The 26947-nt window shown below is 41.2% G+C and overlaps 2 protein-coding genes across 4 annotated transcripts; one reads left to right on the top strand and one right to left on the bottom strand.

The window, feature by feature from the left end:
- The first annotated feature begins 96 nt into the window (after positions 1-96).
- On the top strand, positions 97-6245 carry LOC110979366 (complex III assembly factor LYRM7-like). Of its 2 annotated transcripts, none has more exons than XM_022235103.2 (5): positions 97-235; positions 1258-1330; positions 1991-2061; positions 3006-3087; positions 3536-6245. In XM_022235103.2, the coding sequence occupies exons 1-5, from the start codon at positions 221-223 to the stop codon at positions 3637-3639; spliced, it is 345 nt and encodes a 114-aa protein (XP_022090795.2). In that variant the 5' UTR covers positions 97-220; the 3' UTR covers positions 3640-6245. The 2 variants fall into 2 exon arrangements, with proteins under 2 accessions (XP_022090795.2, XP_022090794.2); XM_022235102.2 differs by having other exon boundaries at positions 107-235; positions 1255-1330.
- On the bottom strand, positions 2763-26631 carry LOC110979365 (endothelin-converting enzyme 1-like). Of its 2 annotated transcripts, XM_087140039.1 has the most exons (17): positions 26477-26631; positions 26238-26329; positions 25025-25163; positions 18381-18593; positions 18091-18204; positions 16868-17041; positions 15086-15142; positions 13933-14079; positions 13574-13660; positions 12034-12158; positions 11141-11363; positions 10424-10600; positions 9868-9971; positions 8958-9068; positions 8223-8415; positions 7475-7719; positions 2763-5942 (listed from the first exon to the last, which is right to left on the bottom strand). In XM_087140039.1, the coding sequence occupies exons 3-17, from the start codon at positions 25097-25099 to the stop codon at positions 5843-5845; spliced, it is 2145 nt and encodes a 714-aa protein (XP_086996165.1). In that variant the 5' UTR covers positions 25100-25163; positions 26238-26329; positions 26477-26631; the 3' UTR covers positions 2763-5842. The 2 variants fall into 2 exon arrangements, with proteins under 2 accessions (XP_086996165.1, XP_022090792.2); XM_022235100.2 differs by lacking the exon at positions 26477-26631 and having other exon boundaries at positions 26238-26449.
- Positions 26632-26947: the final 316 nt, after the last annotated feature.

Below are 26947 nucleotides of genomic sequence, written 5' to 3' on the forward strand. Positions count from 1 at the left end.
TAGCCAATAGGCTATCTCTGTGATTCCTCCATCTAAAGATAAACCTCGTTCCAGGTTAGCTTTTTTAAAGCTACCATGTACTGTATTAATACAGGACTAATATTGAGAAATGATACGAGGTTACAAATCCTACATCCATGCACCACCGGCCGGGCGCGGGTTGGGCCTAAATTGGAGAAGCAAGCGGTGAATCGAGGACGTACAGGAGGAGCAAAGTAGGATGATGCGTTCAAAGGTAATGAAATGCTTAAGAATTAGAAAATAGCTGTATGAACCGCTAAACATCATAATCATGATCTGGCCGATTTTTCAGCTGTTCATCAGTTCGGTTCATATACCAGTTTGGGGGCGGGGCTTCGGGTTGCGCTACACTAAATACTCGCCCACTGAAAACAGTGCAAAAATCGCAAAATATGGAGGGCCTGACATTTCGATCCAAGCAGAATCTTTCTCAAAGGCAAAAATCGGACAGAAACAGCGCCGGCTGGTGACTCTCAGTGAGACATGTGAGAGATTGGCATCCCGCTTTTCTTTGGACCTTAAAGATTACGGCCAGAAGCTCACTTTTCTTTTCATTTTTATAGGGGTAGCCTCGCAAATTTCTTTTATTCGCTTCTCCGAAAACACCCCCAAAATAAGAGTAAAACCATGAAAACTGTGTGCTCAGTTCATAGTTGCCTGCCTCTATGCAAAATAGGCCCACAGGTTGCAGGGTTTTGTGAACAAAATATGCTGAGTTGGACGCCAGAAGTGCCAAATTCGCGATTTAAGAAAATATCTCCTTATGATCGCTTCCGATAATCACACCTGTTATTGTAAAAACCCCTTTGGATCACAAAGTATTAATGAGCTCACACATAGAAATCTTATCATTTAGTGAAATGCACCCTATAATATTACCCTGAAGGTCGCTTTCTCAGAAAAATTGGCTAAAAGTGTGGAAAATCTATCCAAAATACAATGACCAATTCCAAAATTTGCGGAATGCGCTTTCTTGTTATTCTTTAGAAGGATAATACAGTTAACGTGAGCTGTCCAAGGAAATGTTTTTAAGTCATATATATAAAACTTGGAGAATTATGGTGGCCTACGGGATGGAGAATCTGGACTTCAACCTATTCCTACACAGGTTGATGATCAAGCAAACCATTCCAGCATGACTGACTACTGGCTTTTTGTAATCAACCAATAGAATTTCAGTTAAGAAGAAATTTTCCCTTGCTGACTTTTACTGTGTTTTTTTTTTTTTGGTAGCAGGTGCTATCATTGTTCAAGAGCCTCCATCGAACAAGACAGAAAGTGTTCCAAGGAGATGAGCCTGCTCTTAATGGTATTTGAAGATTGTTTGGCTGTAGTTTCAAAGCACCTGCCCCCTCTTCTTTCCTTCTCCCGCTTAAACTTAAAGTTTTATTAGCTGGTGATTTTCTACACTTTTTCTTCATAGATTCCTTGCCCCATAGAAATTTGCCTAATCACCGTAGTAGGCTTTGGTTCCCCCGATAGTTTTGGGGTACATTTGAGCAATAACTATAGTTATTAACTATAATTAACTACAAGTTAACTATTAGTTAACTATTAGTTAACAATACTTCAACTTACATCACCTGAGCAATGGACATTTGGACCATTTAGTCCATCATTTGCAACCAGGTCCTGGGCTTTGGTCACACCTGTGGTTATCAGTAGGCAATATAATTGATCAGGACTACATGTAAGTAGGGGATTTGTCCTCAGGTGCACCGTAAGCATCTTTCACATTGACCCCTTCTTTTTTGTAGCTCTCACCTTGAGTGGTCACGTCACATATGGCCTTGTTGAGAGCAAGTTGCACAAAAAGTGGCAATCCAAAATTAACTGCAAAACCCCTGCTTACAGGAATGCATTCCAAGATATAGTTGGTTCTTTTTTCGGGGGAGGGGGTAGACTCGTAAGTTTTCCAACTTCAGATAAGACTATCATAAACTTGCATTCATCTTTATCTCTCACACAGCGGCACGAAAAAGAATCAATGAAGAGTTTGCCAAGAACAGACAAGAGACTGATCCTGAAGAGATCAAGCAGGTGAGTGCTGACGACTTGGATTGGAATCCTTCTTTAAACTCTAACCCTCCTGAATCCTCTAAAATCCTCTGAGTGGTTTTGGCGGATACTGAAGGATTGAGGAAGAATGACCAGAGAGTGTGGCTGATTGCCAAGGGTGCATTGTGTCACAGTTGTGGGTTCAACCCTGTGTTGTTCATGCTCAGCCATGCATTGTCTAGACAATACATGAAATCATCCATACTGCTCCACGATACCATTCACACTGCCTCAACACAATCAATGACCGGAATTTGCCGGAGAATTTTGTTGGATTGAGGCAGAGGGCACCCTTCAAAGTAGCATTTTCAAGAAATATTAGGGGCTTTTGGAGGATTGAGGTTGAAAGCCATTTCTTTGCTTGGATAATCTGAGGATTTTGAAGGATTAAGGAGGGTGCCTAGCAAAAAGGCCAAGGGGGTTAGGGCTAATTGGCCACTTGCCACCAGTTGGTAGTGCACAGAACAAAACTTGGGCAGTATCCCAGTGATTCAGACTTGGAGCTGATTTTGGTCAGTGGGATTGAAAATATTTGTATGATTGAAGCCAACAATTTTCTAAGGAAAGAAGTGTTTACATTTCAGGAGTGGACGCTGTTGCTGCAAGGTTCAAAGCAATTAGTTACGTAACCATTATTTTGTTAAATAGTTGACCGCATTTTAATGAAGCACAAAGAAACACAGTTTTGGTAGCATTTTTTTCATTCATTTATTCATTTCAGTCTTCCCCTTGTTAACCTTGTTTTTCATTTCACAAGGCAGCATTTAAAAACTGTATGTCGTCTTCAAACCTGTTCTGCCTTTCTGGAAATTATTTCAAAGGAAGCCCAGTGGTTTTTGTGGGTTATTTGTGCTGTTTTGTACATGTTTTTTTTTAGTTGAATATTTATGAAGTCTGACAGTCTGTTGCATTGCTATCATCAACAGATGATTAAGGTCGGCAAGGATGTGAACATGTTAATGAGGAAGACAATAGTGCAGGCCAAGCTAAACGAAGCTGGGAGATACCGTAAGTACAGTTCACCTCTCTGATTGATCTGTGAAGAGAACTATTTGTATCATGGGTCGTTTTGGAGTATGCCTTTCCCGGTGGTACAGATTTGCACTTGCCCATCACAACAAATTGTAACCTCTTTAAAATGATTTATAATGACAACACTACATTGCCATGTTTGTGCATATAAAAGCAATATGCTTTACTTAGCAAGTACAATGCCATCAACTGAAACCTTTTAAAGGTTCCAGCTAACTTTAAGTATGCTCTTTTTACCCCCAAAAATCAACTTCTTCTTGATTGTGTTTGTAGTTATTGTGTGAAGTTGTCTTTGGAGATGCACGTATGCTATCTTTTCTGCAGTTGGTTTGAAGAGCGTATACTTAGAACTTGAAGCATCGGGCCTAGGACAAAATTCTTTTCTTGCAGGTCCACAATCACATGTCAACTCTTTGTGTTTTAGAGGTTCGCATCACTGAAGATACACTGAGAGAAGAAAACTCTCCCCTGCCCAGGAGAAATCCACCCAAAACCCCCAAAGGCGACCAGTCCACCAAGACAAGGTGACAGTGGACTGTTCTGGTTGTAGAATCAAACCTACAGATCTTGTGAGCATTACTGGATTCCCAGACAGCGAAGACTACTGTTCTGTGTTGACCGTTGTTTACGTCACGTGTATGGTTTCAGCGGATGCATGTTTGAATCGGGAGGTGTAACTTTGGATGTTGGTGGAGAGGTTTGAGGACAAAGGATGGTGCCTTGCAATAGTCACTAGGGTCACTGAGGTACTGTTTTTGTAAATATGTTGAGTTTTTAGAGCAAGGCACAAAACTATCAGGGATGGTCTCATATATATGAAACGAAGTTATAGCTACCAGTTTCAATTACTATTTAGGCTGTAAAACCGACAAATATAATGCAGAACAATTAAACTTTCAAGTGTGTCACCTTGTCAAAGAATTATGTTTTTGCGGAAGACATGTCTTTGGGGGACCTCAGTTATCAAATCATATCTGTGTCTCCCAGTACTTACTGTTTCCTGGTGGAATCTTTTTTCATGTTCATTTTATGTTTCAGAAGTTTATTTGTCTTTGTTGACCTATTTCAGTGAAAGAAAGCACTCTGAAAAAAACTGATAAATTGGAAAACGTGGGGCAAAAATGTGGGAACGATTGACTGGTTTCAGTTATTTTTGTTTTCTTTTTTGTAAGTCAGTAAACAGATTATAAATCTGATTTTCTTGGAATGTTGTGAAGAAAGTCCGGGTTTCATTTCACATTGCCCCATGGAAGGGTTAACTCAAAATTTATATTAAAATATACCCTACTAACCCACATAGATCATTTTCAACCTTTTCAAGGTCGATCAACCCTTAACCTCAGAAAGTGACATTATAGTATATTATGTCTTGCCCGGAACGACTAATGAGAATATTGGCAGCAGAGATTCTGTTTCTGTTTTGGCTTGTAATTTGCATTGGAGAAAATGAAACTTAAATCACACTGCTTTGACAAGGACATGCGTCAGGTTCACAGTGCACTTTTTCTAACCAAGGTAATTGAAATTTGGACCTATTCCAAGATGTCTGATTGACATCAAACTACATTTCTGCAGTTGGGTCACCATTAACCCTAACCCTCCTCAATCCTTCACCTGTTGGAGGACTGAGGAGTGTTAGGGTTAAGTTACCACGAGGTGCAGTCCACACTGTGTTCAATGTTATAGTTGGGTCTATTACAAGTCCCTGCTAGTCCATCACAAGTTATTCGGTCTTAAGGTGAGCATTTTTTTATAAGTTGGAGCTCAGATCTTTTTTGAGACAGAGTTTTGAAGACAGCAAAAAAGAAAAAGATTTTCTACGGTCTCAAGAAAAACAAATAAGGATCTTCACGTCGGAGAGACAAATAAAATTTTCTTTCAAAAAAATAAAGAGAAAAAAGTGGTATCCCAAACCACTAGTGCCAGCAGGGGAGGACCGTGGACTTCATCGTCAGTCGGACAACGGAGCAAAAAAAATTATTTCTTTAACTTTCATCGCTAGATTGTTGGTCGGCGGGTCCGAGACTTCTCAAAATAAAAATTATTTCTTTTCTAGTTCTGAATCTGGAAGGTTGGCAGATCTGAGCGTCAACTTAAAATAAAATCTGGCCTGAGCCAATGCACAAGCTATTCAGGTGAACTGCAACCAAAGTATCCCTCTGTAATTGGTCACCTCCTCACTTGGTCTTGTGGAGGGACTTGTGATGGATTTAGCTGGAACACTGACTGTACACAACTGTGCTGCATTTAATTAAGCATTAACAAGAGAAAATTACCTAGCCTTAGAAAGATTTAGACCTGCTGTTGCGTTCCCACTGGGCAATGCACGGACAAGCCTCAACCTCAAAACTCAGTTGGAGGATGTGTCCACAAGCGTTCAACAGAATCGTGTGCAGGGGCCAACGTGCTCGCTAGAAAATGTCTGTTCTCCCAAAACAAAAACTCAAGTTTCTCTGCTGCCAACTAGAAGTTGTTAGGAGTTTCCCCAACTTTTGTTGGTATTTTTAATTTGTGCTGACGTCATCCACTCAATTACAAGTTAAATCACAAGTCATGTCATAAGGGCTACAGAAGCAGGGCTACAAGCAATGACAAAGGAATGCCTTTGTCTATTCATTTGAGCCGTGACGACTTGAGCTGTGATTTACTCGCGAGAACTTGATTGAAACTCTGGATACAAATGTTATTTGTTGGAAGCCATTGAATGGTGGTCGGCGTCATCCGTGGCTCGCTACCATATGTGGCACTTCTTCTCAGGGTTCATGACACTCCCTTTGGGACACTTGAAGGCCTCTGAGAACTCCTCCATGTTGGAAAATGTGCCGATAACCCTGCCAGAGTGACAGAAAAAAATATCATTTAAAAAAAAAAAGCTCAACAAAATTCGGTCAAAGCTAGAGGATTGGAGTTGCTCGTCTACCGATGACAGCACTAACAGGTAACAAACAAACCATGAATTACCATTTTTGATGGCAGGGTTCATGCACTTTGCAGACGCAGTGAAAAAAATTTGAAGGATTTAACACTTTCAGAAGTTAAACTTGTTTGCAGTTTCAAGTGTTACATATGTTGATGCCTTTTGTAAGAGGACTCCAAAACAAAATGAACAATAAAAGAATCAGTAAGAACCGAAATGTGGTTATTTCGACGATTCATTGTGTCAGCAAAAGCCATATTGTCTATTTGCCACTCGCAGTGACTGTTGAGGGCAGTCTGTGCATTTCCAAAGCAAAGAAGGTTTTATCTCCTCACACTAGGACCACATGATTCTGAGTAGGTTACTGTTGGACTTTATGTAGATTTGCTGATGTGAAAAAGCTTAGTAGTGCCAGTAGAGAAAAGATCTCACAGCTGTAGTTGGAATGTACGAGCCAGTATCCCAATCCGGCCCGATCTGAAGTGCACCCCCAATTGGCAAAAGAAAGACAGGTGGTTACCGGGTTCTTGTACGCGTTCTGCTTGTACGCGTACGCAAAGACCATACATGCCGCAATCCGGTTCGTAAGTGTGACGTCACTTTAGTTTAAACCACGCCCACTGCACACGTGCACTGGACATAGGATTACATGCTTTGGGTGCGTTCGATTAGCTTCTCTGAATACACCATTTTACACCAAGGGAAGCCTCGAAATGAGGCTAATCGAACGCTGCAGCGTATTCACCAAGGCATTCTGGGAAAAAGGTCAAGTCCACGCTCGAACAGTCCACCCGTGACGTCATTACACTCGGGCAGCCTCCAGAGACCCGCTGGGGTAAGTGGCCGACACCAGGGCACGCACAAAGATCACGTAATTTCTAAACGAACGCTCTCGTGTAAAAGAGAAATATGGAAGGGCTGCGTAGCACCGTGATCAGAATATTGACAAGAATATATAATATCAAATCAGTGCTCTGAAATATGTAATTGCCGAGATTTCGGTAACTGAGCTCGGCAATTACATATTTCAGAGCACTGATTTGATATTATATATTCTTGTCGATATTTTGCTCTTGTATAAGTTTGACTTACACGTGTAAGCTAATCGAACTCACCCATTGATCGCCGTTTACATGGAACCATGGAACCAGAAGTTAACGCGCATCTTCAGCTATCGTCCACTGGGAGTCTGCAAATCGTTGCGCGTTTGCCTTTGTGACGAAGTCACGAACCGGATAAATTCGTTTTAAACGTACTCATCGTGCTCCGCCTCGTGGCGTGCCTATGTGGTGAGTACCAAAAAAACCACGCCTTCTTTTGTTCTGCTCGGAGTGGATAGCACCGTAGTTATAAAGCAAAGTACAACTAAAGGTTTTTGAAATAGAGAAGGGATCAGCCTCTCAAAGGGAAGTTCCTTTCTCAGTCAAACGAGGTCTTCCGTCTCACCTGTATTTTCCTGGGGAGTGGGGGTCACTAAGTAGCTTCAACACGGCATGCTGCGGGGTGTCCAGTTTGCACCAGGTTTGCCCGGCCCCAATGAAGAAGATCTGCTCGGGGGTCATGTCTTGCAGTCCAGGGAGCCTGGTCTCCTTTCCCCCCTTCAGTTCCCTGTAGCTGTGGTAGGCTTGCAGTGCCAGCCTCAGGCCACCATTGTCGGCAATGTTTTCCCCCAGGGTCAGCAAACCGTTAACCTGGTTAAAAAAAGTTACGGATAGTACACGTACGCGTTTTAGAAGTGGTTTAATGGCTCATGCCACTGGCATGGTGTTCAAGATGTGCCAGGTTCTTATTCCGCTGAAGTCAATTTCTTAGAATGATGACATAGAAGTAGAGGAGGAAATCCTAAAAACGTGTATTTATATTCGGTTGCTTTGTGCACTTCTAGTTCTGAATTCGAAAATTAGATGGCTTCAATTGTACACCTTAGTAGATGTTTCTTCAACATGTATCTCCCCCTCCCCTTTCCCCACCCCCAGTTTGGATTATAAGGGCAAGACGTTAACAGGAATGGCAGAGATTGAGATTTCAAAGGATAATTACTGAATTGTGATGCTTTGGCTTAAGGAGAATCGGTGAAGTATCATGATTAAGAAAAATACAAAAGTGACTTTCTTAATTGTCGCATTAAAACAAGAACCTATGTTCTTTCTCTTTTTTAGGACGAAGGGTAATTGAGAAATTTCCGTTGACTTACATGTTTGTCGCCAATTTTGAAACTGCTGTACTGTTCTAGAACACACTGAGCACGCTCTTTGTACGCCTGGGCGGATGCATTCTTCCACCAATTGTGCAGATTGCCAACATCGTCATAATTGCGTCCTCGGTCGTCGAAGCCGTGTGTCAATTCATGACCGATAACCCAGCCGATACTTCCATAATTTATGGACCTGTGGATGATGATAGTGTTCATTTCAATTTCGGTAGGATTCTCAAGTCTTGGAGTGTGGATGCAGTCAGATAGAAACAACCCTTAGAATTATTCAAGGAGGTTGGAATCAGGGAACACTTAAGTGTTGTATCATGATGAGGCCATCACATTCCTCCGGACTTCTGACTTGTACGTAGCAAGTCATCCAGTCCAGTGTCCTCAAAACTACCCATATGAATTATGACAAAGCAGCTTTCTGAAACTGGGTCCTTTGCAACGGCGGGTTTGGGGTAACTTGGGCCACCCTTCCCTTTAAACAAATAATGAGATCATAGCCGAGGTCTATTTCAATCACCTTCCTTCAAAAAACATATAATGAGCCCAACAATGTAGCCTCAGCCCCCAGAAAGACCGTAAAAGATTACACACACAAAAATCAAAATGTTTTCCTCCCGTCCCCCCCCCAACCCCGATTCCCCACCCCCACCCAAATATTTGGTTCTGGATCCACCCTTAATAGTCCTTTGCAACCTTAAAATAAGGTTCAGTCTCCAGACTCACGAAGGCAAGGCCGAGCTATAGAAGGGAAACTGAAGTATTCCAGCTGGGAAGACAATCTCGTTCATACTGGAGGTGTAGTAGGCATTGACTTCAGCAGGTACCATATCCCATCTGTATTACATCAGAAAAAAGGACATCGTTTGACATCTGTGTCCAGGGGAAATCCCAGAACCTTCTTTTCAAATTCCCAATTCCAAAATCGATCATTTTGTTATCATTTTGAGATCTCCTGACACGTCTTATTCTCCGTACCCCTAGCTGTTTCATTAAGATTTCTGATGTATTTTCTCCCATTTTTTCAGAAATACGGGTTGGGGTTGGAAACCCATCCAGGTTAGTGTGGGGTTTTTTTGTTGAGATCGATTTTTACTTTACGATTATGTTGCCTCTGAGGTTTTTTTTTTCGTTTTTTAGGCTTTCTGAAATAACTATGCTGTCATTGGCTCCTCGAAACTTTTTTCGGGGTCATCACTAAAAATTTCAATAACAGGAACTATATTCAAGCTGTTTGAAAGGAATCGTGCCTATGTCTCATGGCCGGTTCATACTTGAACGCGTGCAAGCGAACACGAATTTCAAAGCAACTTTGCAACGTCTGTTTAAATACTGGCGTTGAGAATTCGTAAAATAAAATTTGAAGCCATTTCAACTTGAGCGAAATTTTGTGATGTCAACTCGGATTCGCTTCGCCTTCACACTCAACTGTAGTGTGAAAGTAAAGGTCGCTTCACGCTACAGGCGAATGTGAAGTGAATTTGACGTCACGACAGATTTGCAGCGAAATTTCGCTCGAGTTAAAAGGTGTTAAACCTTTGAGAATGCGCTCTGCGTATGAACCGCCCCCCTTACTTTTTAGGCTAATATTTGGAAACTTTTCAAAAAATTTAAAAGTCTGGACTCTTGTACGTACTCCATTCTGTCGACCGGCTCACCGTACTTCGCCAGGTTCTTTTCTGAGTAAAACTTTCCAGCACTCAGTATGTTGTTGAAGAAGGACTTCGAGTTGACCATCAACTACAATGATGCCCAAAAAATGTGGGTAACTCATACTGACTTTGCTTTCAAAATTGGCACAATATAAATCGTTTTGACAGCAAATTCTGACATCAGTAAATTCTGACTCAAAGATTTTCCTGAGCTTACAGAAAAAGGCGAAAAAGCAACCCTAACAAAGATCCCAGACAGAAAAAAAAAACCTTTTCAAGATGTGCTTTGCGTCGGTGAGATGTTATGAATGTACATTATGAGTGTACGTAGGCCTATATGAATATACGTTGGGTAAGGGCAAAACCCGCCAGAGGAGTTAACATCTCCCCGACGCAAAGTGCATCTTGAAATCGTTCGCGGTACCCGTTGCTACATCTGACTCGGACCGGCCACCAGTCGCTGCCGACCTCAGCAAGCTCGATGGTTGAGTGGTTAAGACGTCTGGACTAAAAAGCACCGTGCTACTTTTTCTGGCCTACCTTGCTGTAGTAGTCGTCTATCCTGTTGGTATCTTCAAGCCAAGACGGGGCCACCAGTTTTTCCTGGATGGCCTGGGCCTTCTGCACGGCCAGCGATTTGGTGGTGTTGTCCATCCAGTCCACGCTGGGCAGTCTGTCGATGAATGTCTTGCGGACATTCTCGACTATGGCTTTGATCTGCATCGAACATAATCAGGAATCTTGGACTGAGACGGGTGGATTTTTTTAACATCGGAATTTGGCGTCTGAGTCCATGGCGATCATTCTGGACTATAGGTTTCAGGAGGGCAGATTTGTAATGACTCGAGTCAACTGACTTGACTCGAGTCTGCCTCGAGTCACAATTTGGGCGACAAGACTCGACTCAAGTCCCGACGGGTACATGACTCGACTCGACTCTAGTCCCTCATCAGGAGACCCGGCTTGAGAGAAAATTTATAAGACTCGAGTACCAAAAATAACAGCAAACTTATTTTCGAAAAAAATATTTTCAGTGTCGGTTTATACTGTTCGTGCCATGTGTTATTATTATCAAGAGAAAGATGTAGTATAAACCACATGCAGAAACCCAGTGGGAAGTTTTAAAATGCCCCAAACTACTTTCTTTCTCATTTTTATTTTTTTTATATAGTGTTTAAAAAGCGTTATAACTATTATCTCTTGAATTATGCCGAATCAGGTTGAATGTTGGAAAACAGAACACTTGGGCCTAGATACCTTGTCCTTGATTTCAAGACTGTGCCGTTTCCTCACAAACTCAGCACCGGTGGCGAAGCCCAACACTTGATTAGCTGAACCGGCGCAGGTCATCCAACGGGGAGCCACCGTCATAGTCCCGGTAAAAGCAGACGTAAATTCCAGCACGGCTTCCCGGTACGCCTGGGACAGCGACCCAGACAGCGATGCGACTAAGTTCCAGACCACGTAGTCATGGATGGTTCTATCAATGCAGAAATAACCCCATCACAATATTGCACACAATATCAATTCCACACTGAAACTTTGACTTTTTAATTTTGAAGGACAATTGGTGTAAGAAAGTATAGCATGTCCTCACATATGCTTGTTGTTTTATCTTCTTATTAAATTCTATTTTTTTTAAATTAAGTATAGATCTGGGTCCCCCGGAATGTTGAGGACACGTTTGTCCCATCTCGATATCGAGTCTGACTGCCGTAGCCTGATTAAGGCTCTTCATCGCTGAAAATGTGCTTATGAAGCATTTAAGAAACACTTATCATTAAGATAGGCCTTGCAGTAAAAATGTTAAGGGCTCTAGGGACCAGAAAGGTCAATAGGCGTGGACAAAAACTTCAAATACATTCACTGACTCGAGCGTTTGGCGCGGGGTGAACGTCATACACGACTTCCACCTCGTCAAAACGTCATTTATTTGTTTATTTTTAAACGTATGGCGACTCTTTACTTCACCGCAGATTTCCGTCGTGAAATAACGAAAAGCGACAAAAATAACGAGCTGTCAGACGATTTATTTATTTATTTATTGGACTGTGCTTAAAATAACAAGCTATCAGACCACTTATCATTTTTTGGACTGTGCTGATAATACGTGAGCCTAAAGGAATCTGTTTTTTTCCTCTGCATCCTACCTCTGTGGTGTACGTTTGGTGAGTTCGTTCATTTTTGGAAAATATGACAAGGTCGGAACAAGGACCTCCTCGTCCATTGGTATCTCCCTGCCAAATACACCATTCACGTAGGACTGTACGTCAACCTGTTCCGTAAATAAAACTGACGTTTAGTGGTGTTCGAACATAAAATATCTGTGCTATATATCTGTGAAATATTAACAAGAAGAGTAAAATGCGGGCTCGTCTTTCCAAACAAAACAAAGATAAGGCCACTTCAGTTGGTGTGGCGTTGTTTTTGTAGCATAATGGGTCGTATGAATAAAAAGTAGCATTTGCTTTTACTACCATTTTTGAAGCATGTACTCGTGTTTGTATGAATAATAATGAAGCAAACGCCTTTACTTTATGCAATTGCTAAAAAGTAAAAGAATTTACTTTTTCCTCTTTAAGCTTGTGCTTGACAATAAGCAGTTGCTTCATTTTGTATGAATAAAAATGAGTCAGTTCTACAGAACTGAAGTATTTACTTGACATTTTTCAAGACTGGATCGGGGCAAGCTTGAAAACGAGGAGCATTTACTAATGTTCAAAATGGCAGCGTTCATGAATGTCATTCAAAAGGAAAAGCTGTATGCCTTTAGGAGAGAATCTCAAGAAACCAGATGCAGGCAGTTGTACCGATTTTAGTGGCAGAGCAATTTTCTTCATCAAGGTTTTTGCGATCAAAATTATTGCCATCGTGCTTTTCTGCCATGCTGAAGTCTCAAGATACAGCACCTTGCTGCACTGTGTGTGTCTGTACTATACGTGAAGACAATGGAAGCCCTGTTGTGCAAAACCGTTCGGTTTTGAAGTCAGCCACAAGTATAAAGCATTTTCTACTTTTTGTACAAGCAGATGCTAAACAGTAAACGAGAAACATTTTATTCATAAAAATTCAAGCAAAAGCTTATTCTTAATGCTTTTACTTTTCTCAGTAAATACTTTTGCTGTTTGCTTGAACTTCATAGCATTTGCTAGTTTTTATTCATACGACCCAATGTCTTCTGTAGTCTGCTGCCTGTGTAACAATATGATAATGCTAATTTGCGCATTCTAAAAAAGAACCCCGCAAGTTGATATTAAACAGGCGCTACGGTGTCTTTTAATGGACAAGACATTTGGTTTAAAGGCGTGGAAGAATTATGAAAATGACGTCAAAATGCAATTCGCCCCGGGTACAATTGACCATTTTAGGGAGGAACTTGCACAAGACTGAGTTGGGCTGAGTGACAACGTCTGAGAGTGCATTAGTATAAGACATCTCCTTCGGTAACCAGGTCGAAGATAATATGGAGTTGTATTATTGAGCTAAAACCCTGGGCCAATCAAATGAGAGACTGGCTCGGTAATCAAATGAGAGATTGGCTCTGATAGACAAACATGTCCCTATTCCACCTCTTCAGGTAAGAGGCAAATGGTTTGTTGTGTATTTTTACGCAAGTGTGAGAGGCTGAGAGCATAGTTGTCTATGTGGGTTTGGGTCAGCAGTATAATACTGAGTGGTCTGGAATCTTACGTCTGGAACCAGTTGAGCGAATTCACTGAGGGTCATTTTGTGGTAAGTCTTCCATGGATTGCGAAGCTCAGCCATGGACACTGAGATCTGAAAGAGGCAGGGCAGTAAAAACATCAACCATGAGTTACGGATCTAAATCAGTTTTCTCACTGATTGAACTAACTGAACTATATTGCAGTGTTATGTTAACGTGGTTTAACAGTTTAAATTAGATGGTAAATTTGGATTTCCTTGATAGCTTGTTTTAAATTGGACTGGCCCCTTAAGCCAGATTTTTAAAACCTTTTCACTAATATGAAATTGTCATTCTCGATTTGCGTCCATTCCGTACAGCCCTTACTCGGTTACAAAAGTTATACCTTAGCCAGCTCTATCTCGAAGGCCAGTATCTCCTTCATCTTTCGCTCAGTCTGCACCAGGAAGTCACCCACGATAGACAGGCCCTTATCCCAGGCCAGCAGACTGGCAAGGGTCACACCGAAATTTACATAAGCTGCAAGGAGATCCTGCGAGAAGGGGGAAGGAAGGGATAGTAATGCCGGTACATGTATTGTGATTGGGCATGAAGCAAGGCCGTCTGGTTGTGTTTTCCGGGTTTCTTGCTCTCGAGTTTTTCATAATTCCGATTATAAAAGTTTAGATTAACTTTCACTTTTTGAAAGTTCTTTCGCACCCGGAGTTATTGACGTAAAATAATGATAAAAGTCGGTTTTACGATACTTTTTGTTTTCCATATTCAAAACATGTCACGGAGAGTCTCGCATACGCAAATTCACTGAACTGGTTTGAGCCACAGGCTGGACGGGGGAGAGGGCGCCATTTTCCAAGCAACGGGGGCTCCTTTGGTTGGAACTGCACTTCGCTGGTTCACGAAAGATCATGAAATACACGCGTTACGGTTGCGTCGACACAACGGCGTATCCAGCTTTTGGTAAGCTCGGGGGACAAATGCGATGATATTGGGGGAGAAAAGTAAAGGTCGTACAGTCCCGACGATATTGCTTTTATTTGCCGCTGTTGTTTTCTTAGAGTTTGGTGCTATATCGTTTGATAGGTATATCTACTGATTACTTTCATTCCAACCCACCTACGAAGTATCATTTGTAAAAAAATCTGTCAGTGGGGTAAGTTGCCCCCTGCCCCCCCCCGCTAGATATACGCCACTGCGTGGACACCTGCAAAATGAACACTCCCGACCAACGTGGCTTCGTTTAACCGATGAGGGGGTGCTTCTGCTCAAGGTGGACGAATAACTTTCACTGCATCTTCATATCAGTCTGATGATTACCTGCAAAACTGACAAGTGATACAGCCATTTCCACTGTTTTTGTTCTCGTTTAACTTCTCAGCATAAACTTGCCGAGCTGTGCTTTCATCTTCAGTTTTCCACAGAATCGTGCCCAGCACACATTATCTAAACATGCCAGTTAACGGCTGTTTCCTTCCTAGATTCCATGTGAACACAAAGACACATGAACCCTGCGCTTAATGTTTCAGCATCATCAAACTTACATCGTGGCCTCCAAGGTATAACTCCCTTGCTCCCAACCACAATCCCGACTGTACAAACTGGAAAGAGAAGAGAGAGCACTTCAATCGTTTAAACCAAATTGAAAAAATGACGCAACAGTGTGAAACGTTATAAAAACGATATTATGTAAACTTATGTGTGGCGTATAAGTTATTTCCTCCGACAAACAGTGACAACAGAGGTTGCTGCTAAATATTGCAGAGATCTGAACAAAATCTTGTAATTTACGCATCATTTTTGTTTAACCCGATAATGTTACCTCGTTCGTTTTGTTCATAATGAAACATTAACCTCCCGTGATGAGAGTATTTTTTTTGGTAAAAGGATCACACGAAAACAGCCTTAATGATTCCTAATTGGTTTCGCTTATTAATTTGCGCTACGAAATGTGGATGTGTCTGCTAACTTCAGCCAGAAGTTAGGTTTATTCTGCAGACAATCTTTTGATGATTGATGACGCTAAGGAAAAGCATAACTTTAAAGGAAAGTGACACTGTCTGAGGCATAAAAGTATGCAATCGCATCAAGAATGAAGGAACCAGTTAGAATTTTATTTTTACATGCGTGGTAGCAATAATTTTCTCTATATTACTCGGCCCAGACAAATTAGCATTTTGTCTGTGGTTTATGACATTTTGTGTTTGTCTCTTTTGTAAATGTTGATTTAGTGCAACAGTCTGGATAAAATCCTTAAGTCAATACAGTGAAAAAAAGCTAAATACAATGAATTGTAACGAGCTATATTCAGTTTGTATGTTTCTGGTTAATTAACATTGCAAAACATGCAAAACGCTAAAACAAAATTTATTTGATACACACTGCAAGGATAGCGAAAGCAGATATGACAGACATTCTGACTGATTCCCTTTGAAAGACTACAAAATATGTTGACTAATGCCTCGTCGACTATATATATGAACAAATCATACGAAACCTTTCAGGTATTTTTCCGCAGAATTTTAAGGAAAAACACTGAGCTGAGTTTGTAAAAGCTGTGTTAACATAAGCGGGTCTGTTTTATAGAAAGACTGCTATTTATTTTTTACTCATAGCACTTCTGTTTGTGTGCGTTTCCACACAGATTTGTGCACTGTGCTGCTATCGGGAGCTGCTCCCCAACTGTCACTGTTCTTAAAATTGGTCTAATTCCTTTAATAATGTTATTGGAAAAACACCGATGTTCGATCAACCTGATCGTGAGATGATTCTAATATTTCAGTTCTTGCACTGTTTAATTTACCCATAGTTACAGATGCATGTATAGTTTGAAATTAAACTGATAATAACTGATAAAGGTTAGGTACAAACATTAAAGCAGCAGGGCTGCTCCAAAAGAAAATTTTCATTATCGAGTACAACAAAATCCTTGGACATAAAATCCTATTCGTACAGTTTTCACCTTTCCATGCATGTCATTGATATATAATTATCATTCTTTTAGGGCAGGCTTTCAAAGTATCTCCTAAATATTCACGAAGTGACATTTTCCTTCCAACAGAGAACGTCATATCATAATTTAACAATCCAACTTTATTATTATATGAAATCCAAGTCAATAAAAGTTAGTATTGTGTAGGGAAATGAAGGATCTAAACCAGACCAAAGTTCAAACGTGTTTTTCTTGAAATGTCAAAAAACTGGGATAGGTCAGATCGTGGTACGACCGACAAATTGGAATTACTGTGTATTGGATTTATATGTTGATTACATTTTAATTTCTTTTTTGCATTTTTCTCTAAAGGTTGACAGAAAGCGAAAGAAACCTGAATGATATGGCGAGATGAGTTCTTGTCGTCAATGGTGACTCCCACGTCGAACAGCGGGCTTCCGGTGATCTTTTGCACAGCAATAAGCGTGGTCAGGAACTGTGGATTGTTGGTGGTGAACTCCACTTTCAGGCCTGGGAGTAGACTCCATCCACCAATAACTTCAATGAGCTGTGCGGGTGTTGGCGGAATATGAGCACTCTGTGAATTTTAGTCTCAGGTCCGATGGGATGATAGAATTTGAGGTTAAGTGTATAAGCAAAGATTAATTAAGAAGCATGGCCTGGTAAGGAAGGATGTAGGATATAGGAGGCCCGAATCCAATAAAGGTAAATTGCGCTTTCTACTGGGGAAAGAATTTAAAGGGTATCCTCCCCGAGCTTAAGTGCACCCCCAATCAGCGAAAAGAAAGATAGGTGGTTACAAGCGGGTCCTTGCAAGGGTTCTGTGTGTACGCAAAGACCATACAATGCCGGAGTAAATTAATACGCGTGCTCCGCGGATATACGTACTTGCGCGTCCCACAGCGCGCCTATGCAGTGAGTACCCCCCTCCCAAAACCCCTCTTTAGTTCCACTCGGAGCGGACTCCGTTTAGTATAGCATTGTCAATGGAGGGGGCTCCATTTTATATTGATAATTTAATTAAATGCAAATATTTAGATAACTGGTGAGCTTTGAATTGCGGATTTTGTGATCCATATGATCTCGACCAAATGGCAGTGATTCCATTTACTTCCAAGAGGTGTGCAAAGGAAGTTGATTTCTGAGCATATTTTGCAGCCATGCCCCGTGGTCTGGGACTATTGGTATACCAGCCAAGATCTCCCTCCGAATTTCCAGTCCCCCCCCAAAAAAAAGGAAATGAGCGGCTAGAAATGTTCATGAAAAAAATCCAGCAGGACGTATGTGACCTACTAATCCTTCCTTTGGATTGTAACGGTGCCAGCGGAACAATCGGTACCACCCCCCTTCCCCATTTTTCAATTTCTTCCTTCCTTTTGGTGAAAATACCTTAACCCATCCCCGTTTTTGTTTGCAAAACGTTATTTAACATCTTTAAATAAAGCTTTAGTAAGTTTAAACGCACCATGAAAACATGCCCCGCTCGTATCTTTGGGTTAATCTCCATTGATCGACGCCTCCCCAACCCCGTGAATGCTGCCCCTCCCCCACTTTGTACGTAGTGGATCTGCCACCGTCCATCAGTCATTATTGTACCTTAAGTAAAGGCTGTGCACCGGCTTTTTCCATCCCTTGGAGATCCATACACGCAGCGTAGTAATCCCGAGCCTTCTGAAGAGCGCTGTACATGGGGCTGTCGGCCTCCAGAATCTCCACATTTATAGAAGGAGGTAAGTTTTGGGGGGAAAAGCGAGAGAGATCGATCAAGGGAAGTCGCAGAAAGCAGGTTATTTCAACACTTACAATTTGGAAGCCTTGAGTCAGTTGCTCCAGCCCTCCCAATTGGACACGTCACTGGAAATTAGACCCATTTTGCAGAAACTCACTGTTTTGACGGTTTTTAGGTTGGCGTGATACAATCCCCCGAAGCTCTTGCTGATGCTCGAGTCCCAGGGCGGTATCTGCGCTTTGTCCATCCAACCCCCGCACGCGTACCGATAGAAGTCCTGGCAAGGGTCAGCTGTCTGGTCGAGGGCACTCAAGATCACGCCGCTGTCGATTACGCATTCTGGATCCAGGCAGATCGGTCCTGGAGAAACCTGAAAGAGAGTGCGAACAGAGCAAGAGAAATATTTTTCAGGATACTGCAAAGGAGAAAGTCCCTTTTCGTATTGCTAAAGGTCAGGAGCCGAATGTCGTTAGTCTATAACATTAGTGATGTAAGCAGCAAATAAAATTTTTTTCACGTTGAAGATATATACTGATGTCTGAAACTTCAGGATTTCGTTGATTAGTCTGAAAAGATAGCAGGGCTGTATTGTCTCAGAAAGTATAGGCCTGGGCCGTTTTCCAATACTCGACTTGGGCTCCGTCTCAGGCTTCAACTGTTTGTTTACTTCCTGACTTTGTGGTTACAAGTGCAATGGTCTGACAGTGCCACAAAACTTCAAGTAAGATGCAAAAGAGCCAAACATTACACTACTTCAATTTAAGTTAAACGCTTCAGGCCCACAATCGGGAATTGGTTTCCTACACGAAGCCTGAGACGGAGACGAAGTTGAGTATTGGAAAACGGCCCTACTCTCTCGGGCTCGACAAGTCGATATATATTGCTGCATTATTTTGAACAGGGTATCGGCTATATCGGCAACGAGCCTTATCTTTCCACGATGCACGCGAATCAACCGTTGTGAAAAAGTATAGACTGATTCGGATTAGCCAGATTCGGCAAATCTTTCAATATGCGTCTCAATTGACCTGAGCTGACACCCACGTTGTAAGTTTTGTCATCAATCCACTGCCTCACATCGGCCCAAACTGTTCACTTCAAGAGGTGATTGTCTCAGTAGGAAACCAGTACAGTTTGAAAGGCTAAAAACCTGTTGTGTTTGTGTGAATCTGAACCTATTTTGAAGCTCATGTGTTGAGGTTTTGAGCCCGTTTTGAGTCTGTTTCAAATGTCACCTAATTTAACTCACAAACGATCTGTTGCCAGATGTTATACTGCTACATGGTGCATCTATACACAACTGTTTTCCATATCGTTACTTCGCACTCTGCAGGGCATTTGGCAGCATTACAGTTCCCGAAGCTTGGAGGGCGTTTTCTCTCATTTTATTCTCAGTGCAATGAAACAAATATTAGTCAAAAAATGTTTTAAATTAGGAAGAGTTTTCTCAGTGTGTAAACATTGTCGTTAATCCATGCAAATGAGTGGAGGTGGGGAGAACCTGATTCCTAAAATTGTAGGCCTACGACTGTCTGGGGGAAGCAGTATTTCATCCTATACCTTCGATATTTAGACCCATGGGCGTAAATCAAGTCCGTTTGAAAGCACAGCCAACGGAACAACATTTTGCGGGAGGGGGGTGTAAAAATATATATGTTTTATTTTGCTTTTGTTCGTTATTTGTTGTTTGGACATTGCATGATGTAACCTTTTATGGCATTTTTGAGGAGGGAGATACATTCGGGGCTTTTTAGACCCGATTGGGAGGAAAGGAATTGAAAAAGCCCCCAAAAATAGCCTCGCGTGAAAGTTCCAAACCAGAAAAACTCTTTTTGCTTTGACGCGTGGCACACGGTTGCACCCTTGGATCCACCAGTGAAATTTAGCCATAGGGGTTAAGATTTTACTTTAAAAAGATGCAATCCTTTTCGAGTTATGAGTTAAAAAAAGGGCCGACCAGCCAGTCGGGTTTTCCTTTGAATGTAGCGATTGGACGCCTAAACACAAGCAACCACAAATTCACAACTTCACAAAAGTGGTAAAATAAGAGACATCGTTTGGGGCTTCACCCAATGTATCAAATGGACTAAAATTAGAGGTGGAAGTTTACTGATTAATTAGCAAATCTTTCTTCTCCAAGTTACTGCTTTTTAAAAAAACGTAGCACAGACCTTACCGGAGACTTTGATGCCTCATCTTTTTTGTGCCTCATCAAAGTTGCAATTACCAATCGGACTATTAAAAACACTGAGATAGAAATTCTACCAGCATCTGTTAACCACAGGAAATTGGAAAGTTGAATTGCTAATTTGCACATAAACAGCTCATTTTAGAAAGGTTAATTCCTTCCAACAAACGTTTCATTTTGACGGGCATATATTCAGTTATCTCAAAAAGCTGGGAATTGACATTTTGATGGAAGGTGGTTTCCCCATTGACTTACATTCATGGTATTAAGTATTTGAGACGGATTCATACGAAATATTACTCATGCAATTGTGCAAGTATATATAGGTATTTCAGGTCAAATATCCACACTTGTACAGTTATCATCAACAAAGACAGATCATATGTCAAGAATATGACGTGGAGTCCAAATAGGTCATTCAGGTTTCCACTAGGTATCACAATATACAAATAGGTAAATCAAATGTCTACTGGATGGGTCAATATGGGTCATATTCTTGACATATACGGTATACTTTCACCCAAAAAACCGTGGTAGATATTTTTAAAACCAATCGTTACTAAGGCCTATTTCATTTCTTTACATCAGTCTTTGAAAGGCCTTCCACATGAGGTAAATACTATCCATTTCAAAAATTATTCCAAAATTACATTTAAATGAAATTTTACACAGGCATCGTACAGTCGCTGCATTTCAGCTTCGGGAATCTTCTGGTACGGCATGTTGTGCTCAACTGCTAGAGTCTTCAACACAATAGCTACCTAACATTTGCTTGGGATATTTGAATGACCAATGTATTTGGTGCACCTTCACGCACCAGTGGTCACTTGGTAACACAACAATTTTCTCTATGTGGATATTTAATTTCACCTTTGACATTTGAATTATCTATTGTGACACTGACGTGGCTAGGTGGATATTTTGGTTGGCCTTATTGACATTTGAAATACCCAATTTGACATTTCGCTTAACACTGTGGACATATGACCTGAAAAACCCATATCGGAGTGCAGTGAATTAACCACTCATTCAGGAATACACATGGGCACAGAATTCCTGCCTTTGGCTTATATGGCATGGGATTTTTTAATAGTCAAATCCATTTTGATGTAAAAATGTCAACTACTGAATTCAGTGATATTCAAAGTGGAGTGGTCCACGTCCGGGGTCGTCCATTATCTTGAGTCTGTTCCTGGCCGTAGTTACAATGTTTAGATCTATTATTTGTTCCGTTCTAGTAATTCCATGCATTATTTTTTTATATGATCTTAACCACCATATTTGATTAATTTGATTGTTTGGTCTGCTTGCCTATCATCACCTAATTCTGTCACTTTGTTCGTCTTTTTTCAACTGATGGGAGTCAGGTAGGCGTAATGGTTCTTTTCTCGCCTTCCACCACCATGGTTGGGGTTCGATTCCCGGCTCGGTCAACATGTGGATTGGGTTTTCAGTCCCTACCTGATTCCGTGGGTTTTACCCAGAATATTCCTCTGGGGTTTTCCTCCCACCTCTAAAACTGTAACTGCTTCTCATTGTCTCCTCTCTACAGGTTTCTTCAGACTCGCGAGCTGCAGTTCCTAGGGCAGTTCCTAGGGCACCTTTTAGTAATCCGTGGTGTCGTTACCAGAAATAAATCAATAATAATAGTAATAATAATAATGATAATGCTGTTAATTACCGAGAATGGGTCATTTGGGAGACATTCCCTAAAGAACATGCAAAAAATGTACTGTCCCATAAATCAAATATTCCCTAATCTGATCTGAACCACACTTTGTAGGCCTATGTTGTATGGACAGTGAAATTCGGTCTCCTTCTGGTAGTTGGGGCATTAGGGAGACATTGAAATGTCTCTCTAATGACCGATGTCTCCCTAAGGTCGAAAATTTACCACAAAATGTCTCCCTAATGACCCATTTGTAACAATAGTAATAACTTCATGCATTAATTTTGACAATTAAATACCAAGAGTTACAGCATGTTTGGGATAATGACTTGCAGGCTGTATTGGTGCACCACACTGAAATGTGTCAATAGCTGCCCAAAATCACCCTGTAGGCTTTGACCTTTCATTTATCAGCTGCTAAATATTGATGTCAAATTGGTGAACCGTTTCATCAACGTTCGATTTGGTTTGAAAATATTTGCACGACTTATTTGTTTCCCTTCTACTTCTTATCTCCAGTGTGCCTTTGAGTATGTGCTTGCCATGTTTTGAACAGAAATATTTTACTCGACACGTTATTTCCTCACATTTTTTATTGCCAAGATGAAGTCCTGAAGCAAAAGTACACGTGTACGAATCAAGACGCAAATATTGCGACATTTCTAGAAGAATCTATCGCTGCAGACAACGCGCAAATCTAGTCATACTGGCTTGACGATGAATGTAAAACATCAAAAAAATGATCACCTTAAAATCCGTAAATTTGCCTTTTTGAGTGTTTTCATAAGAAGTAAATGCAGATGGCTTCAATAACTACGATCCCCCTTCATAATGTCTAATATGGCGTACCGGTATATCTCAAATCATACGAACCCGAACACCTGTTGGTATCACCAATGATATAAGGCATAATAAAGCCGAAAGGTCGTATAATATTGTCTATTTTATCAAGCGTTGAGTAAATTAACATCCGGACGCATATGATTTCTATATCGATTTTTTTTTTCAAATTACATATAAATAGCTCTCTGCAGTACTTTGCAGGCAGACCGGCCAGGGAAGGATGCTGCAGTTTGGAAACAAGGAAATTAATGTTTGGCAAACTACATGACCCAAGCAACCTGCAATAGTTTACAGTAAAACACAAACCAATAGGCTCTGAGTATTACGGTAATTACAGAAGGGATTATTTTAGGAATCATGGAAAATCGTTGCATTCCTGTAACAATGATCAGTGAACGCATGGTCAGTAAAAAATCCTCATGATGTGTGACTTTCCATGACATTTTTCTGAAGTTCAAAATGTGAGGTTTTCTCCAGTAGCGTAACTGGGGTAACCAACATTTTGCAGGGAGGTACTTAGGAGGCCCTCATTTTCGGCCTCATTTTCTGGAAGGGGTACGTAAGGATCTCATCACTACTTCGTTAAATCTCATGGAGTAAAAGGGAAAACACTGGCCAAGGCGGACGATCACCATTCTATAATTTCTTAGCGGGAGGGGGGCACATGGGGGGGGCGCTGGCATCTAGTAAGGGACCCCTGCTCCCGCGGTCCCTCTATGGTAGACACCCCACCGGGTTTATTTAGGTTGAAAAAAAATGAAAAGGTGTCAGGTCAGTTATGGGAAAGATCTCATACAAACTATGTTCATTTCCACTTAGCTTCCTAGGCCGTATATATAGCATTCTACATTCTTTTGGGGGGTTGGAGATACTAACAAATCGTATTTGTTTGAAGACCTTCATGGGTCGGTGGAAATCAGCAAAAACATATGGTTCATTGTAATCGTCAAGGCTTCCTAACACACAAGCCGTTCAGTCCATTATACGGAGCACGTTGCATTGTTGTAGTAATCGTTATTTACCTGTACTGAGCATAATGCAGCACGGCATTTTCCATTCTAATAAGAAAGACACGTTAAAACTTGAACCTTCATAATATCGTCTATTAGTTAAAACCCGTATTGCTTAAAGGCAACTGCTGTTAGATTCAGACTATGAGTGGTATAGATTCAGTAGTATACGTTTTTTGCCTTTCTGTTAAAATCTATACGACGCATAATAAGTCGAAGCAGCTGCAAAGGATATACACGTACGCGCGTTCATACACTTTCCAAATCCATGTTCCTATCGTTAATAATCCTAATGTCAATTCATATCAAGACTGTGCTGACTTTGAACGAGTAGTTTTTTCTTGAAGAACCAGTCTGCATCATACTTTCGTTGCTATAGTTTCGCCTCTAAACACTCCCAAGCTGTGGTGTAAATTTGTGTCGGAATTCGGGGGGACAGAGGATGGGGAAAGGCGGGGGAGGCAAAGCATGAAAGTTTGAAAAGCGGGGGAGAGGTAACCCAATATGATTGTAACAGATATCGATGTTAATGATATTAATTTAATCTGTAATATGTATTCATAATGTTATATTCATGGGTTTAAATTTCTCCCTTTTTATGAGTGATCTTGAATGCATTTTATAGTCGTTGGAAGTCTGACAAATTCTTCACAACCAACATTAATATTTTGCTTACCACAAAAAGTGAGGGATGATTCAACAGCCCACCCCCCTAAAAAGTGGAGGGGGATATCACCCCCTCCCCGGATTTACGCCCGTGCTCCCAAGCTTTACAGAGTCAAGCAAGATCAAGGATATATTACTGACTCTTTAGCCTGTACATCAACGGGAAAAGGTGGGGGTACTTTCAACTTGCGCTTTCGGTACAAATGGAGAACATGAATAAGTGGTAGCATTTAGCAATTTAGAAAGATTGGAATCCTTTAAATTGCTTAGATTCTTAATTGCGAAATCTTTCAGGAAACATCGTTCACAGGAGGCTAGGATTTTAGGAGGTGAGCTCTGAATGAGAGCATCTGCACTCCAGAACTTGAAATGCCAAATTAAGAAATGGTGCAGGTTTATAGATTTGGCCTATGACTATCACTTACCAGAGTCGCATCTTGCACCGGGAGTCCAAGCGACACGACCGCCTGACACAGGACACAAATCACGGAGAGAATCATGGCGGTATGTCCCGCAGCAACAGCTGCGCCTCGTGCAATCTCGGATCCTTTGAGTAGTTATTTTCTTCACAGGTTAAGAGGGACAAAATGTACGAGGAAAATAAGTACATATAGTTACACTGCCACCGATTTGAACAGGAATATTTCACATCCCTAAAGAGTACAAATAGTTGTATGTCAGAATACGAAACGCGATGCCAACGTCATGATAGGGCCCGGGCCTATTGATGTTTACACTGAGTCCATCTGCTTGTTTTACGAATTTGCAGGCGGTAGGCATACCATAGCGAACATGGACACAGCGTAGAGTATTATGCATGTGAATGGAACACATGACATGAACAAAAACTTATTGACTTTTGTGGCAGGCTTCGCCGCTTTCAATATCATCGTAGACGGCATGGACGATTTTTTAAAAATAATTTAGTCGCTGCATGAAACGCCATAATCGAACTTAGTTGGAAACACTAACACCGATTTGGACTAACTAATGTTCTCATGCTCTGCGATGGCATTGTGTTAATGTTCTGGAGGACGAGAAAAGGAACCACCATAAATGATTTTTACCTGTTTTTTTTTTTATTATTTTGGCCCTATCTGTTGTTTTTCTGGAGGCCAATCAACCAAACTTTCTCAAATTTATCGAAACTTTCGCGACGCAATACTCTTGGGTCTTCAGAACAAAACAGAGGTCAAGAAAAAGTGAGACGTAAGGGGGAGAATAGTAGGCCCAGTGTTGAGGCCAACCAAAAAAGTCTCTTTATAAAGAAAGAATGCATACGTTTCTTCCCCAAAAGGATTGGGATAACTTTCATACAGTTATTTGATATTAAAGATGAATTGGCTTATTCCAACACACAGTAGTAAAACAAATCCTTAGAAATGCTTTGTAACGGAAAATGTTATTTTCTTATAATTCGTAGCAGTTGTTTCAAATGATGTTTTGCTTGAGATATAACGTGCGAAAAATGAGAGTCTTTCAAAATGATATATTGGAATTACCAGCCCGTGAAATTGAATGTATATGGTATGATCTCCGGTTGACATTAAAAGGAGTATAAACAACAATCTTATTCCTCTTTTCCCCCAAAAGTCCCACCTTTTGATTACTCAAACAGAAAAGAAGATTTAGGCCTACCGTTGGGTCGCCTCTGGAAATTGACAGGGTTTTCAACTCGGCTGTCAGGATGGGTATACGGCGTGGAACGGTCTTTGTGCGGTGTACAAAGCCTGGTGGATGTCACAGCAACGATACGGATCCAAATTCACATAACATGGAAGTAAATTATACGACAAAGGCATTACTTAACAGCACTAACACTGCCGGGTTGCAAATCATTCACTGAGCTCAGTGTATAAAAAAAGAGAAACATGTACCTGCAGATTTGATCGACTTGGTACTTGAAAAACCTGAATATTCATGCATGATCGGCCACTTAAAACAGTAACGTAGACCTTGTTACTCGTTGCGAGTACCAGCATTAAAAAGAAGCTTAGCTCGTATCGGCGCTAGCTGAATGTCTGGTTTACCGTCCACATTGGCAATGTCAAGAGCGCTTCATCCCGACGTACACGGCCCGTCCGACTCTCGGATTGCTAAAAACATGGAGGGAGGCCAACATACATGCTAAAAATGATGACAGCACCATACGTGTCGTTGGACTAGTTCGTACAAGGGTGACGTGTGGACGGACGGGGAGTTGCTAGAACAAGGGAAGCCAAAACTCGGGGTCATTGGGAAAGTTTTTAGCATTTTCTGCAAATGGAGGGAAATTCAGAGGGAACATGTGTAGGGTAAGCAAGCAATAATAGGGATGTCGAACATTAAAAGCAGGCCCCTCGGCCGCA

Source organism: Acanthaster planci, linkage group LG08 (genome assembly GCF_054643075.1).
Source record: "Acanthaster planci isolate LZ-2023a linkage group LG08, COTS_SCS, whole genome shotgun sequence".
Lineage (NCBI taxonomy): Eukaryota > Metazoa > Echinodermata > Asteroidea > Valvatida > Acanthasteridae > Acanthaster > Acanthaster planci.